The 13859-nt window shown below is 37.3% G+C and overlaps 1 protein-coding gene across 1 annotated transcript in view; it reads left to right on the top strand.

Annotated features, from left to right (window-relative positions):
- Dbt (dihydrolipoamide branched chain transacylase E2) overlaps positions 1 to 7832 on the top strand; it is a 44758-nt gene extending 36926 nt beyond the window's left edge. Inside the window, exons 8-11 of the mRNA XM_046452309.2 lie at positions 214 to 291; positions 2176 to 2367; positions 2497 to 2568; positions 6270 to 7832. Coding sequence (XP_046308265.1) covers positions 214 to 291; positions 2176 to 2367; positions 2497 to 2568; positions 6270 to 6437 — 510 coding nt within the window. The 3' untranslated portion in view covers positions 6438 to 7832. The remainder of the gene's footprint in view (positions 1 to 213; positions 292 to 2175; positions 2368 to 2496; positions 2569 to 6269) is intronic.
- The last annotated feature ends 6027 nt before the right edge of the window (positions 7833 to 13859 follow it).

Below are 13859 nucleotides of genomic sequence, written 5' to 3'. Positions count from 1 at the left end.
AAGGAAAAGGCAAAGAGGAAGACACAGAGGTGATTCAGTGATTCATATTGATTGAGAGTAACAGTGGAAGTGTCATGCCTCAGTGCATTAGGCTTGATATTAAACTCAGCATAGATGATTCTCTCCTTCCCTCTTTTATATCTCTTATTCCTTCAAATTCCTTATCCTTTCTGCGTTCAAATGCTAACTTTGCATTCTCTTTCTATTAAACAGGCTGCTTCTTTGGGATTACTGCAGTTTCCTATTCTTAATTCTTCTGTGGATGAAAACTGCCAGAATATAACATACAAGGTTGGCTATGCAATGTGAAAGTGTCTGTTATAAATAGAAGATGATGCTTGTAGGTTAGAGAGACTTCCATCATACCTCAAATGGCAATCTTTTTTTATATAGAATTAAGGTATGGGATAAAACTGCCTCCCAAAAGAAGCAAGTCCCTCAAAGGTGAATTCCTAGAATTTTAAGAGTGAGAATAATTTAAACGAAAAAACTAATAAAATTTGAATTCAGTTCAAGTGAACTCTTCTGTTTGGAGTTATTAAGATAGAGCTTTTTGTGGGATGTCAATCCTTATGTACATTTCTCATTAGAAATACAGAACCAGATATGAGCTTAGAGGACTAGGATATAGTTCAGCAGTAGAAGAGCACTTGCCTAGCATTCACAAGGCCCTGGGTTTGATCCACTGCAATACACACACACACACACACACACACACAGTGAGCTTAGATTCTTTAGGGGATCAGATTTAAAATATTCCAATATGATTAAAATAGGCAATTGTATTTAATTTTGTTTAAATAAATAGGACAAGAAATCTAGACAAAATAATGATATTTACCTTCAATTCCATGACTTTAAAGTAACTTACTGTTTATGTTGAGATATATGTTCTTCCAGGATTTCATTTTTTACATACTTTAGAAAAATATTTGAAAATTTTCTTGCTTCTTTTTTCCTTTTTTATGTAATATATTATGGGCATTATTATATGTCAATAAATATAGCTTTGATATTCAACTGATCAGTAACCTATGATAAATATTTTGATTATTTGCAGTTTCTCAAACTTAAAAGCCATCTGTATTCAACATCCCTATTCATTCCTATATTCTTCTGTATTTATCTCTTAGCACAATTTTTTATGAATGTTGGTACAGATTGTCAGCTCTTCTCCAGAAAATCTATACCAGTTTATACTCCCACTAACAACATATGCCCTACTTTCCTACTGACAAAGCAATTATCATTTTTCAAAAAAAAATTTTTTTTAATTGTTTTATTTCATGTCTTTTTCTTTCCTTTTTGCAGTACTAGAGATTAAACCCAGAGGCACTCTACCATTGAGTCATATCCCCAACCTTTTTTTTAAAAATATTTTTTAGTTGTAGATGGACACAATAGCTTAATTTTTTTATCTTTATGTGGTGCTGAGGACCGAACCCAGTGCCTCACACATGTGAGTTAAGTGCTCTACCACTGAGATACATCCCCAGCTCATATCCCCAACCCTTTTTATTTTTATTTTGAAACAGGATCTTGCTAAGTTGCCAAGATTAACCTTAGACTTGTATTCCTATTACCTCAGCCCCCTGAGTTGCTGGGATTACAGGTGTGTGCCACTGCACCCACCTCCAATGCTAATCTTTACTAGTCTCTCCAGATATAGAGGATATACAGGGACTTTGAAAGCCGAACAAAATTATGCCTTTTATTTTTATTTTTATTTTGAAAGATGGTCTCATAAGTTGCTGAGGCTGGCCTTGAACTTGTGATCCTCCTGAGTTAAGGGCCACTATACCTGCTTAAAATCATTTCTTGTATCTGGGCACCATGGTACATGCCTGTAATCCCAGCAGCTTGGGAGGCTGAGGAAGGGGGATCACAGATTCAAAGTCATCCTCAGCATTTTAGTGAGGCCGTAAGCAACTCAATGAGACCTCGTCTCTAAATAAAGTATTTAAAAGGTCTAGGGATGTGCTCAGTGGTTAAGTGCCCCTGGGTTCAATCCCCTGGTACCAAAAAAAAAAAAAAAAAAATTTGTTTCTTATAAGTCATTGTCAATTTGGAGAAAGTAGTTGTTGATGGTTATTTTAGAAAATGGTGAAGTTTTATCCTTCCTTTACTTTTAACTTATTTATTAAAAAACTGTTGTATAATTTTTTTATTTCTTAGGCTTCACATAACATTGGGATAGCAATGGACACTGAACAGGGGTTGATTGTCCCTAATGTGAAAAATGTTCAGATCCGCTCTGTATTTGAGATTGCCACTGAATTGAACCGCCTCCAGAAATTGGGCTCTGCTGGTCAGCTCAGCACCAGTGACCTTACCGGAGGAACATTTACTCTTTCCAACATTGGATCAGTGAGTGATGATGTTCAGATTCATGAACCATCATTTAAAGTTTTGTTCGTATGCTTAGTTAAAAATATAAAATGATATTTGCCATTTGTTCTTTAAACTCTTAATCCTACTCTCTTTCTTTTTTTAAAGATTGGTGGCACTTATACCAAGCCAGTGATATTGCCACCTGAAGTAGCCATTGGGGCCCTTGGATCAATTATGGTATGTGTATTACATAATTAAAAACAATTTAAAGCAAATTAGGGAAGTAAGCATAAAGTAGAGTTATCATTCCTAAGTTTTTCCCCTTACTTTGTAGGTGTGAGTTTGTGAAGTTTGGCTTAATCAGTTGTTTCTTCCTAATTGCAGGTAGCCCTGCAATTCTGGTGGCTGCTGCCATGGGCAATAAATGGTGATCTAGATTGTTTAGGTTCAGGTCAATCAAAATCTTTTTCTCTGTAAAAGTGAAAGTCTGTACCCACCCTGCCTCTTCCCAGCCCCCGCACCTGCCATTCTACTCTTTGCATTAACTACTCTTATACTTCATGTAAGTAGAATCATGCATAGTTACCCTTTTGTGTATAGCTTACTTCATTTAGCATATAATTTTCCAAGTTCATCCATATTGTAGTATATATGAGAATTTCACTTGTTTTTAAGCCTTGATAATAATCTATTGTATGTATATATTATGTTTTGCTTCTCCATTCGTCTGCCAGTGAATATTTGGATTATTTCCATTTTCTTGTCAATTGTGAATAACACTGCATGAACATTAGTGTACAAATATCTGCTCAGCAGATACATATTTTTTATTATTTGCAGCACAACTTTTCATTTCTCTGGCTGTACACAATGTAGCATCACATCATATGTGCAGTCATACATGTACCTAGGGTAATAATGTCCATCTCATTCTACCATCTTTCCTTCCCCCATACTCCCTCCCCCTCCCTCCTGCCCAATTAAAGTTCCTCCATTTTTCTCACCCTCCCATTATGGATCATCGTCCACTTTTCAGAGTTTGGCTTTGGTTTTTTGGGATTGGCTTACTTTGTTTAGCATGATATTCTTCTATCCATTTACCTTCAAATGTAATAATTTTATTCTCTTTTAATGCTAAGTAATATTCCATTGTGTACATATACCACAGTTTTGTTGTTTTTTTTTTTTTTATCCATTCATCTATTGAAGGGCATCTAGGTTGGTTCCACAGTTTAGCTATTGTGAACTGAGCTGCTATTAACATTGATGTGGCTGTGTTATTATAGTATACTGATTTTAAGTCCTTTGGGTATAGAGCAAGGAGTGGGATAGCTGGGTCAAATGGTGGTTCCATTCCAAGTTTTCTAAGAAATCTCCATAGTGCTTTCCAGAGTGGTTGCACCAATTTGCAGTCCCACTAACAGTGTATGAGTATGCACTTTCCCCCACATCCTCACCACACTTATTGTTGCTTGTATTCTTGATAATTGCCATTCTGACTGGAGCGAGATGAAATTTTAGAGTCGTTTTGATTGCATTTCTCTAATTACTAGAGATGTTGAACATTTTTTCATATATTTGTTGATCAAAAGTATATCTTCTTTTGAGAAGTGTCTGTTCAGCAACTAAGCCCATTTATTGATTGGGTTGTTTGGGTTTTTTTGTGTTAAGTGTTCTGAGTTCTTTATGTATTCTGGAGATTAGTGCTGTATCTGACCTGCCTGTGGCAAAAATTTGCTCCCCAAAATGTAGGCTCTCTCTTCACCTCGTTGTTTGTTTCTTTTGCTGAGAAGAAGCTTTTTAGTTTGAAACCATACCATTTATTAGTTTTTTATTTGATTTGATTATATTTGCACTTTAAGAGTCTTGTTAAGGAAGTTGGGGCCTAATCTGATGTGGTAAAGATTTGGGCCTACTTTTTCCTCTATTACTCTCAGGGTCTCTGGTCTAATTCCTATGTCCTTGATCCACTTTGAGTTGAGTTTTGTGCATGGTGAGAGACAGGGGTTTATTTTCATTTTGTTGCATATGGATTTCCAGTTCTCCCAGCATCAGCCAGGTGTATTTTTAAAGAATTGGTTTACCTATGGTTTCTTCAAGATATGAAGTATAGATCTTAGAATATAAATATTAATTGTGACTTAATGTAGTCTTTGTTCAGTAGGGACAAATAGTATTTAATTTCTCTCTCCCTCCATTTCATCTCTCCTTTCCTGTTTTTTTTTAACTATAAATTTTAAATTCCTTATTGCTAAATTGTCTAAGACACCAAAACCTCCTTGATACTCAATACTGTTCTCCTTTTCTTGACTTTTATTTTTTTAATATTATTTTTAGTTGTCGATGGACACAGTATCCTTATTTATTTATTTCTTGTGGTGCTGAGGATCAAACCCAGTGCCTCACACCTGCTAGGCAAGCACTCTACCACTGAGTACAACAATCCCTTGCTTGACCTTTTAACTGTATTTGAGACAGTGATCCATTCCATTGAGTTGCAGAATATCTTGCTGTACTGGTTTTCCTCCTGTCTCGGTGCCCATTAGCTCTGAGTCTCCTTTGTTGTACACCCTCATTTCCCCAATATCTAAACATTGGAGTACCCAAGTTCAGTTCTAGCCCTTTTCTTTATCTGATCCAGTCTCACGGCTGTAATACCATTTACACACCTATGTCTCTCAAATTTGTATCTCCAGACTGGACCTCAGCTTTCAAATCCAAACTCACATATCCTGCTTGGAGGTCAATAAGCATCTCAGGTTTTAACAGATCTAGAACTAAGCTCCTGCTCCTTTCCTCACCACCATCCTACTCCTCTTGAAATCTTCCCCATTTGTGAGTAAGAGTTCCGCTCAGACACCTCCAGTGGCTTCTCATCTCACTCAGCCAAAAACAGGGTAGCCACAATGGCCTACCTAGAACCACAGGGATGCCACTCAGTGTGACCAAGGACCTCTGACCTCTGGTGGGCTGCAACTATTGTGTCTAAGATGAGGCAGTAAGTACAGATGGAAAGGGTAGACCTTGGAAACTTTTAAAGCAGTTTACAGAGTGATTTTGTATAATAAATCCAATAAGAAGTTGGAGCTAGTAATTTCTATTTCTTTCTTTCTTTCTTTTTTTTTTTTTTTGGTATCAGGGATTGAACTGATACTGATAATGATACACTGAGCCACATCCCCAGCCCTATTTTATATTTTATTTAGAGACAGGATGTCACTGAGTTGTTTAGCATCTTGCTTTTGCTGAGGCTGGCTTTGAACTCAGCATCCTCCTGCCTCAGCCTCCTAAGCCACTGGGATTACAGGCATGCATCACTGTGCCGGGCTCTATTTCTGTTTTAATAGTTTACTTTTAGTATGCTTTTTAAAAAATAGCCTACCATGGATTAGACATTTTATTTTAAGAAAAGATCCTTTACCAAATATAGATTGAGAAACACTACCTTTCATGACATACCCCCACCCCACCCCGTGTTCCACCCTCACCCCTGCCCTCCACTGTAGTCATCTTCCAGCTTTGGTTTTCCTACAACACTCTGGTTGTGCTCCCCACCATCTCCTCAGGTATCCATAAGGCTCATTTCCTTCTTGTCCTCAGTGAGGGGGCTTGGAATCCTCAACTTTTATGGGCTCTCCCAGGGTCCATAGAGTACCTGGCACATAATAGGTGCTTGTTAAATATTGATAAATATTTGAAATTGAGATGAAGTCTATGGTAGGTGTGGCAATTATATAGAGATATAAGATAACCTTGTAGAAACGGAATGCTTAGGGCACATCCTCCCAAAGATAGGAATAATAGGAGTTAGTATTTTGGGATGTCTACATCATCTCTATCATAGAGAAGAGGGTTTGCCTGATTTTATACCATTGTCAGCAGAGTTTGACTTTTGAGCAATGAAAGTTTACCTATTTATTTGTTTTCCTTATTTCTAGGCCCTTCCCCGATTTAACCAGAAAGGAGAAGTATATAAAGCACAGATAATGAATGTGAGCTGGTCGGCTGATCACAGAATTATTGATGGTGCTACAATGTCACGCTTCTCTAATTTGTGGAAATCCTACTTAGAAAACCCAGCTTTTATGCTACTAGATCTGAAATGAAGATGAATAAGACATTCTTGAACTTTCTGAGCTTCCAAAGTATGTAAAGCCTCGTTGTGCCAGCACACATTCTTCATCATAATTTGTATTATAAATGATTTGTATTTTATGATTAAGGTTCTAAGGCACAATATTTATCACTACTATGTTAACTGTTTAATGAAAATGAGTAATAGTGTAATAGGTCTCCTGGGGCTGTCACATTTTATAGGTCAGAGTGGGACTTCTTGATATGGTGCTGAGGTCTGTGTGTCAGTGGATTGAAACTGAGAAGAAAACAAAAGCATTGTTACTAACAGGCAAGTAGCCATATACACACAGCATTTGCTTCTTCCTTCCTTTCTTTCTTAACTAATTCTTAATGAAACTTTATACTTAATTGGGGAAAGGAATTTGTATACCAAAACATTTTCCATTTCCCTATAATCATGCTTATCGATATATAAGTGCAATTATACTTCTTTTAAGATATTTAGGTATATAATATATATATATATATATATACTCTTGCTCTGTGTAGAGAGAATCATGTATGAATGCCTTATTTATATAAATTAACAGCTTTTAAAAGGGGAAATTATAGCCTAATCTTAATGATAGTTTTATAATCAGTAAGGCTGTTAAAGGTACCTGTTTAAAGTGGATATACTTTGGCATTTAGTTGGGAAGAAACTTCACTTTCAACAACTTACTTCATGTGAGGAAAGTACTTTAAATGTTGCAGCTGCTAATTTTTTTTTTTTAAATTCAAAAGCCTGCTGCCTTTTAATTTTCTTGATTTTTAGCTACAAATAAGATTAAGAAGAGAAAAAAGTGTCTATTCCATCCTTCATGTCCTGAGTAGGAACATGAATAAAAGGAGAGAAGAGTCTGATGAGTAATTATGAATATAAAAATAAAATAATGAAATTTATTCAGAAAGGAAGGCTTCATAATGATTATTTTGTTAAAGGTTCACTTTAATCAGAAATATCAAGATGAATGTAATCCAGCATTGGGATTTGAATTCAGAAATCTGAGTTGTTTCTGATATTGTTTAATTGAATACTGTATGCCAAAATTCATTGTTCATGTGAAGTTTTGTGGCAGAAAAAGATCATTTTAATGTCTACTTGAATTTTTTTTCTAAATGGGAATAGTTTTTAAATCAAAATAATAAATTAAATAAATACTGTTATTTTAAAAATTCAGATAATATGGAAGTTACAAACAAAATAAGATATAATCCATAGTCCTACCACTATTAACATTTTGATGTATCTATATGCTTATTCTTTTTATAAAAATTGGATCATAGTATATGTACTATTTGATCATTTTAATTTTTTTTCAACTTGTCATTATTTTCTGGATTCCTATATGTCAATAAACAGTTCCACATTATCATATTTTAAATGATTGTATAATATTCTATTGATGTATTTATTATACATTCAGATATCAAACATCTACTGTATACTAAGAATGGTTCTAAGCTCTGGGCACACAGTGCCTGCCCTCATGGTCCCTGCCTTGATTGGACTTACAGTCTAATGAAGAAAACAGATACTAAAATTCATAAAAATAAAAATATAATTATATTTCTACACAGGGAAAAGAACAGGATACTAAGAACTATCTAATAGAAGTTTCTGAATCTGTCTAAGACAATCAGAAGATAGGTGTCATATAATTTAACCAGTTCCCCACTGATGGGCATTTGCTGAATTTTAAATGAAGAATAACGTGATCAGTAAAGCCTTACCCTTTGCATAAAGGAGAAGGAGGCCTGAAGTAAATATGCACCATATCCGCCTGAAGGTTCAACATCATTGGCTCAAGATAATTCTCATCATCTTGTCCTATCCCATGCCAATGCCATTATCATCTCTATAGTCTCATCCACTGAGAATTCAACAAAGGATTCATTCCCTGTTGTGTGTAAGGACCTTCAGGATGGCAGGATCCCCTGGAGGAAGGCAGAGGCAGGAGCCTGGCTCTGGCAGCAGTGCTATTCCACAAGGCTGTCCACATCCTGGGGTGTGCCAGGGGTGAACTAAGCTCTTGCTGTGTTCTTAGTGGTTGAAATTAAAGCAAAGCAGCCATAAAATTCTTGTCTTCCACTAATATGTCTTCACTAATATGGGACTAATAGCAGTTACCAGGGTTTTGTAAATGGAAAAAAACCAAAAATCATTGCTAAGAATGGCCAAAAAGGAAATCAAGGTTCTGTTCATTATGCAGAGTATTCCTCTGACATTTGAAAATGAAGCACAACAGGGAAGGAAGTTTGAAAGTATCCCCCAGAAAAGCATGTGTTGGAAATATAATCCCCAATGCAAAGTGTTAGAAAGTGAGGACTAATGAGAGGTGTCCAGGCCATGAGGGGTTCACCCTCATGCATGGATGGATCAATGCTGATTATAAAAGCGCTTGAGGCTGCACTTTCAATCTCTTGCTTTCTCTAACCATGTGATGCTTTCTACCATGCTGAAACAGAAAGAAAGCCCTCACCAGAAGTTACTCCTCAATCCTGGACTTCCCTGCCTCCAGAACTGTAAGAAATAAATCTCCGTTCTTTATAAGTTACCCAGTCTCAAGTATTCTGTTACAGCAGAACAAAGCAGACTAACACAGTGGTTTTGCTCCTTCTCAACATACTATCTTTTCTTATTGAGGTTCAATCATTGTGCCTCCCTTAACACCCTAGCCCAGCTTCATATCTGTTTCACAAACACACACCAATATTAAGATAAGCTGTATCCTTAGGTCACACAAATCCAAGCCATTCAAGTTCTTGTTTTTTTTATTTTTTTCTCTCCCACCCCCTTCAAGTCATGGCTTAAGTTTTGCTTTTCATTGGGGGAGCAACATAGGTGACATCTATGTGACCCCAGACCATTCAGGGAGCAGTGTGGGAACACTGTGCCATCTGAGCATAATGCTTCGAGGATGCACATAAAACTCTTTGGATTAAAGTGCTGTACTGAGTCATTTAGCCTAAGTGCTCTCCACATAGTAATTGGGAGGGAAAACTTGAATAACACCTAGTAATAATGCCATAGTGTCAGATATCCTTAGTGCCTTACATGTATTAATTACTTTGGTCTCCTCAGCAACCCTATTAGTTAGGTGCTGTGATTGATTATCTCTGTTTTAAAGATGAGACAAGGCACAGAATTTAAGTCATTAGATGTGCTTGGATTAACATGCTCTGAAGAAGTGTAAAAATTAGGCCACTTCATCTCATGTTCCAAAAGTGGGAACTGATAATTTTATGATGTGTTGAAGGGATAGGTACTGTTAGGTCAAAAGGAAGACAGTTCTATGTGTACTGGTGGGGCTTGGGTAGCAATTTGAAAGTCTCCCTAAAGCCTATGTATTCTGCAGGGGTTGTTGATGTTAGGAATTTGCTGAATCAGTTTTGTTTGTTTTTTTAAATATTTATTTTTTAATTCTCGGTGGACTCATCTTTGTTTGTATGTGGTGCTGAGGCTCGAACCCGGGCCGCATGCATGCCAGGCGAGCGCGCTACTGCTTGAGCCACATCCCCAGCCCCCTGAATCAGTTTATTGAAGCAACATGATGTTAGTTTGCCCAAATCAGGATTCCACTAAAACCCTTATTTTCACTCTTATTGAGTCTGTTCTTATACCAAAACCAAACTAAAGAGGAGCCAGCCATTGGGAATTCTCCAAGTATGGGATGCATCCCTCAGGAACGAAGCTGTGTTCAGTGACTGTTTGTGGTGGCCTCCCCAGGTGTTCAGGGTGGTCTGCAGCAAAGCCAAGGAGGGTACCTCAAACTCCAGGCAATGACTAAAGGAACATTCTGAGGCTTTCAAGGGGAAAGGATCAGGTCCTGAATTCTTGTAGTCTATGCCTTATCTTCTTAGATGCTGGTTTCCCCTTCCTACAAACACTCAAAAACTAAAGAGGTGTAACATTAAGGCATTACATATGTGTGCAGCTACTGAATTCAGCAGGCTGTACCGGACAGACCATAAAGACACTCTCTTTATATGAGATAGCATTTATTCTAGTAGTAATATGAAAGCCAAAAGAGAAAGAGAAGAAAATACATCAGTATATTGGGGAAACACCAACACCCGAAGTCATACATCTGGGGAGTTACAGGGCAGCTTTTCAGGATCCTGACAAGGACTTAAGTCCTATTCCCCATGGGCTTCTGAAATGCAAGTTAGAACAAAGAAAGCTCAAGGTGACCTAGTGATCCCCTCAAGGACACTTCATCACACGCACCAAGGGCTCGGCAGATCCCAGAAGGGAGTGAGAGCCTTGACACAGGGGGTGGTTCTGAGCCAAGCCAACATTCTTTAAATGTTCCATTAAGGATGTGTGGAGGTCACCGCAGGCACAGGAGTCAGGAAGGTCTTAATATTTTCCTTAGTCCTTTAAGTGGTAAGCACAGGATTTGGGTTTTGGCAGACACTCACCTCTTTGTTGTCCTAAACGCTCATCACAATGAACTCTTCCCTGGAGCTTTTCATTTTAGGTTTTTTTTTTTTTTTTTTTTTAAACGTGCCTTCGTTGAGGCTTTTCTTCCACTCTCAATTCCATGGGGTAAAAACCTACGCAAAAGTCCTTTAGCTCTCCTTTGACACAATATTTGTGCCCTTACTCTTTCCCCCTGCTTCCTCTTTCCTTCCCTATTTCCTCTCTCCTTCTCTTCACGATTGCCTAAAAGAAGGCTCAAAATAACACTCTTCTCACATTGTTACCTCTACTTTGCACTACACAAATGAATTTCCAGTCTTGCTCCGAAATGGACACTTTAATTCCTACCTCACTGTCCCCACTATTCACCTGTAATCACACTGTTGGCAAAAGCTTTGGCCACATCTCTCACATGGGTATCTCTTAAATAATTCTCTCTTCTGGACCCTCTCTCCCCTGAGCTCCAGGCATTCCATATTCCCCTTGTCAGCATCTCAAGGTCAATAATTGGTTCAGTGATGTCTCCTCAGACAGGTCGGGTCAAATATGAACTATTTACACCAAACCAGATATGGTTCATAGTCCATTAAAAAAAAAAAAAAAACCCACAACCACAGTCTCTTTTATGTTACAGAAGCATAGATCACTGGATGTTTGCAAGTTTAGGATAATGCAGAAATTAAAATTAATCCATTCTGAGGCAGTCCCAGTACTGAGTGCAAGGGCCTTAAACCACAATTATATACGTGTGCTAGTCAGACCTTTGTGAGCAAACATCAAGCTCTGGGTCTTAGCTTGCTAAAACCTAGCAGGAAAATTTGGAGATAGTCCAGAAAACAGCCACAAAAACAACTAAAGCACGACAAGAATAAATGCAGCTCTGTTATAAAGAGGTCATCTATATCAGGCTTTTACTAAGTACCATGAGGAATGTTAAAATGCAAAGCATGGGGAACAGCTGTTTGTGGGTGTTAATAAGAGACAGGAGAAAAGAAATGAGGACAGGTGGAGATCAAGCATTTAGGTTTGATATGGGGGAAAGCTGGGACAAAGAAAGGGGTTCACACTCACACTTGGCTGAGCAGGAGGCCATCCAGCAGGCAGCAAAAGTGGCTCCATCCATCCACACCCCCAGAGGAGCAGTCAGGCTTTGATAAATTTGTGAAAAGTTGTTTAACTTGAAGTTGCTGCAAGAAACTCACCATAGTTCTAAAAATGTGGTAAAAAGCAAAGTCCAAAAAAGACAAAGATGATGAAATCTGTACAGAAATTACAGTAGTGCATGCAGTTGGTCGTAAAAGCTGAGCAATTTGAATTGTTGAAAAAAATCAGGTGGTGTTCAAAATGGAGTCACAAAGACTTTGGACTAAATTGATGGCAGCTGTAATGAAGTTAAGGGAAACTGAAGGGAGTACTATAAAATGGAAATGACTCACAGTCTGAAAATTATATAATCAAATACTCAGATTCCATGAGGTGAAATGCCATACTAATAACTCTGCATATCAAAGCTTTCACAAATTGCACAAGAACCTGGCCTTGGTCCATTATGTTGCTGGCACCTCATTAGAAGGGCCCTGTTGGTTCAAATGTTGCTTGGACAGAGCTGCACAAACTGCTACAGTGTCATTTTGAAAAACTGCCATTTTCCTCTACTGCTCTAGCTCCTCTAATAGTTTTTTGTGTGAGAATGATGGTAAGAGCCTAGCTTGTAGTCCCCATTATTGGGAAGGCTGAGGCAGGAGGATTGCTTGAGCCCAGTAGTTCAAGAACATCTGTGCAACATAATGAGACCCCATCCTAAAAAAAATCTAAAAGGAGTAATTCCAATTTCAATTGAATGGAATTATTTCTGTAAGATACTTACTTTCAGGTTGTAATATTTATTAAATCTTTAAAACATTGCAGCTTCCACCTTTACTAGATAATAAGATTCTGTATAGTATTTTTGGAAATGTGTAAAATATTATTGCAGTTACCTTTTCAAATGTATATAAAATATACTCAAAAGTTAGGTCGATATTCTAGAAACAAAGGATAATGTAATTTACATGGAATAATCTGCAAAAAAGGTTTTAAATTAGTATAGTTTTTATTTCTGTAATGGAAATTAGTGCATAAAAATAAGAGCAGAAGGAGAGTATCTTTTTAATTTGCTGTGCAGTCAAAAATAACCTCATTCAAGTCAGTCTGTAATGGTAGTGAATCCAGAAGCTGAAACAGGAAGATTGTGAGTTTAAAGCCAGCCTCAGCAAATTAGCAAGACCCTGTCTCAAAAAGGGTTGCAGATGAAGCTCAGTGGCTAAATGTCCCGGGGTTCAATGGGGATTGAACAACAACAACAAAAAAATCTCATTCAAAATATTGGAAACCAGTATCATTTCTATGTTATTATTTGCTGGGTGTGAAAGGGATATTGTTTTTTTCCTTTTGAAAAAAGACTATATGTTTTATTCTAGCCATCTGAGTTTAGGTTTAAATTGCTCTGGGAAGTTTGCATAATATTCTGATGATCATTGCTTAGATGCCATACTTCATATAAGAACTATCTTTACATAAGGAGAAAAACTATGGCAACCACTTCATTCATTAAAGAAATTATGTTTTGTTCACTTGCATTTTGCTTGCTTGCTGACATTGATTATTTATACTTACAGAATGTTTTTCTTAAATGAAGATTTTAAAATCACTTCCAATGACCTTCTAATTTCTGGTCAATTCCCAGTAAGCTATGGAATAAATGGTTTTCATATAATAGTGTTTTGTGTCTCCATCTTTGATTGGTTTATGTAAGTGGTGATGGTGATGGTGATGGTGACAGGGTATGTGTCAAAATGACAACAGTCTGGGTGCAGTGGTGTGCACCTATAGACCCAGCTACTGAGGAGAGGCAAAGGCAGGAAGGTCAATTGAGCCCATGAGTTTGAGATCAGCCTTGGTGACACTTACCATGTTGGGGGCTGGGGGAATGACAACCAACACAAAA

The sequence above is a fragment of the Marmota monax genome, unplaced genomic scaffold, assembly GCF_021218885.2.
Source record: "Marmota monax isolate L192 unplaced genomic scaffold, Marmota_monax_Labrador192_F-V1.1 WCK01_AAM20220418_F8-fsc00244, whole genome shotgun sequence".
NCBI lineage: Eukaryota > Metazoa > Chordata > Mammalia > Rodentia > Sciuridae > Marmota > Marmota monax.
Note: the sequence above shows the minus strand (reverse complement) of the source record. Positions and strands in the feature narration are given on the sequence as shown.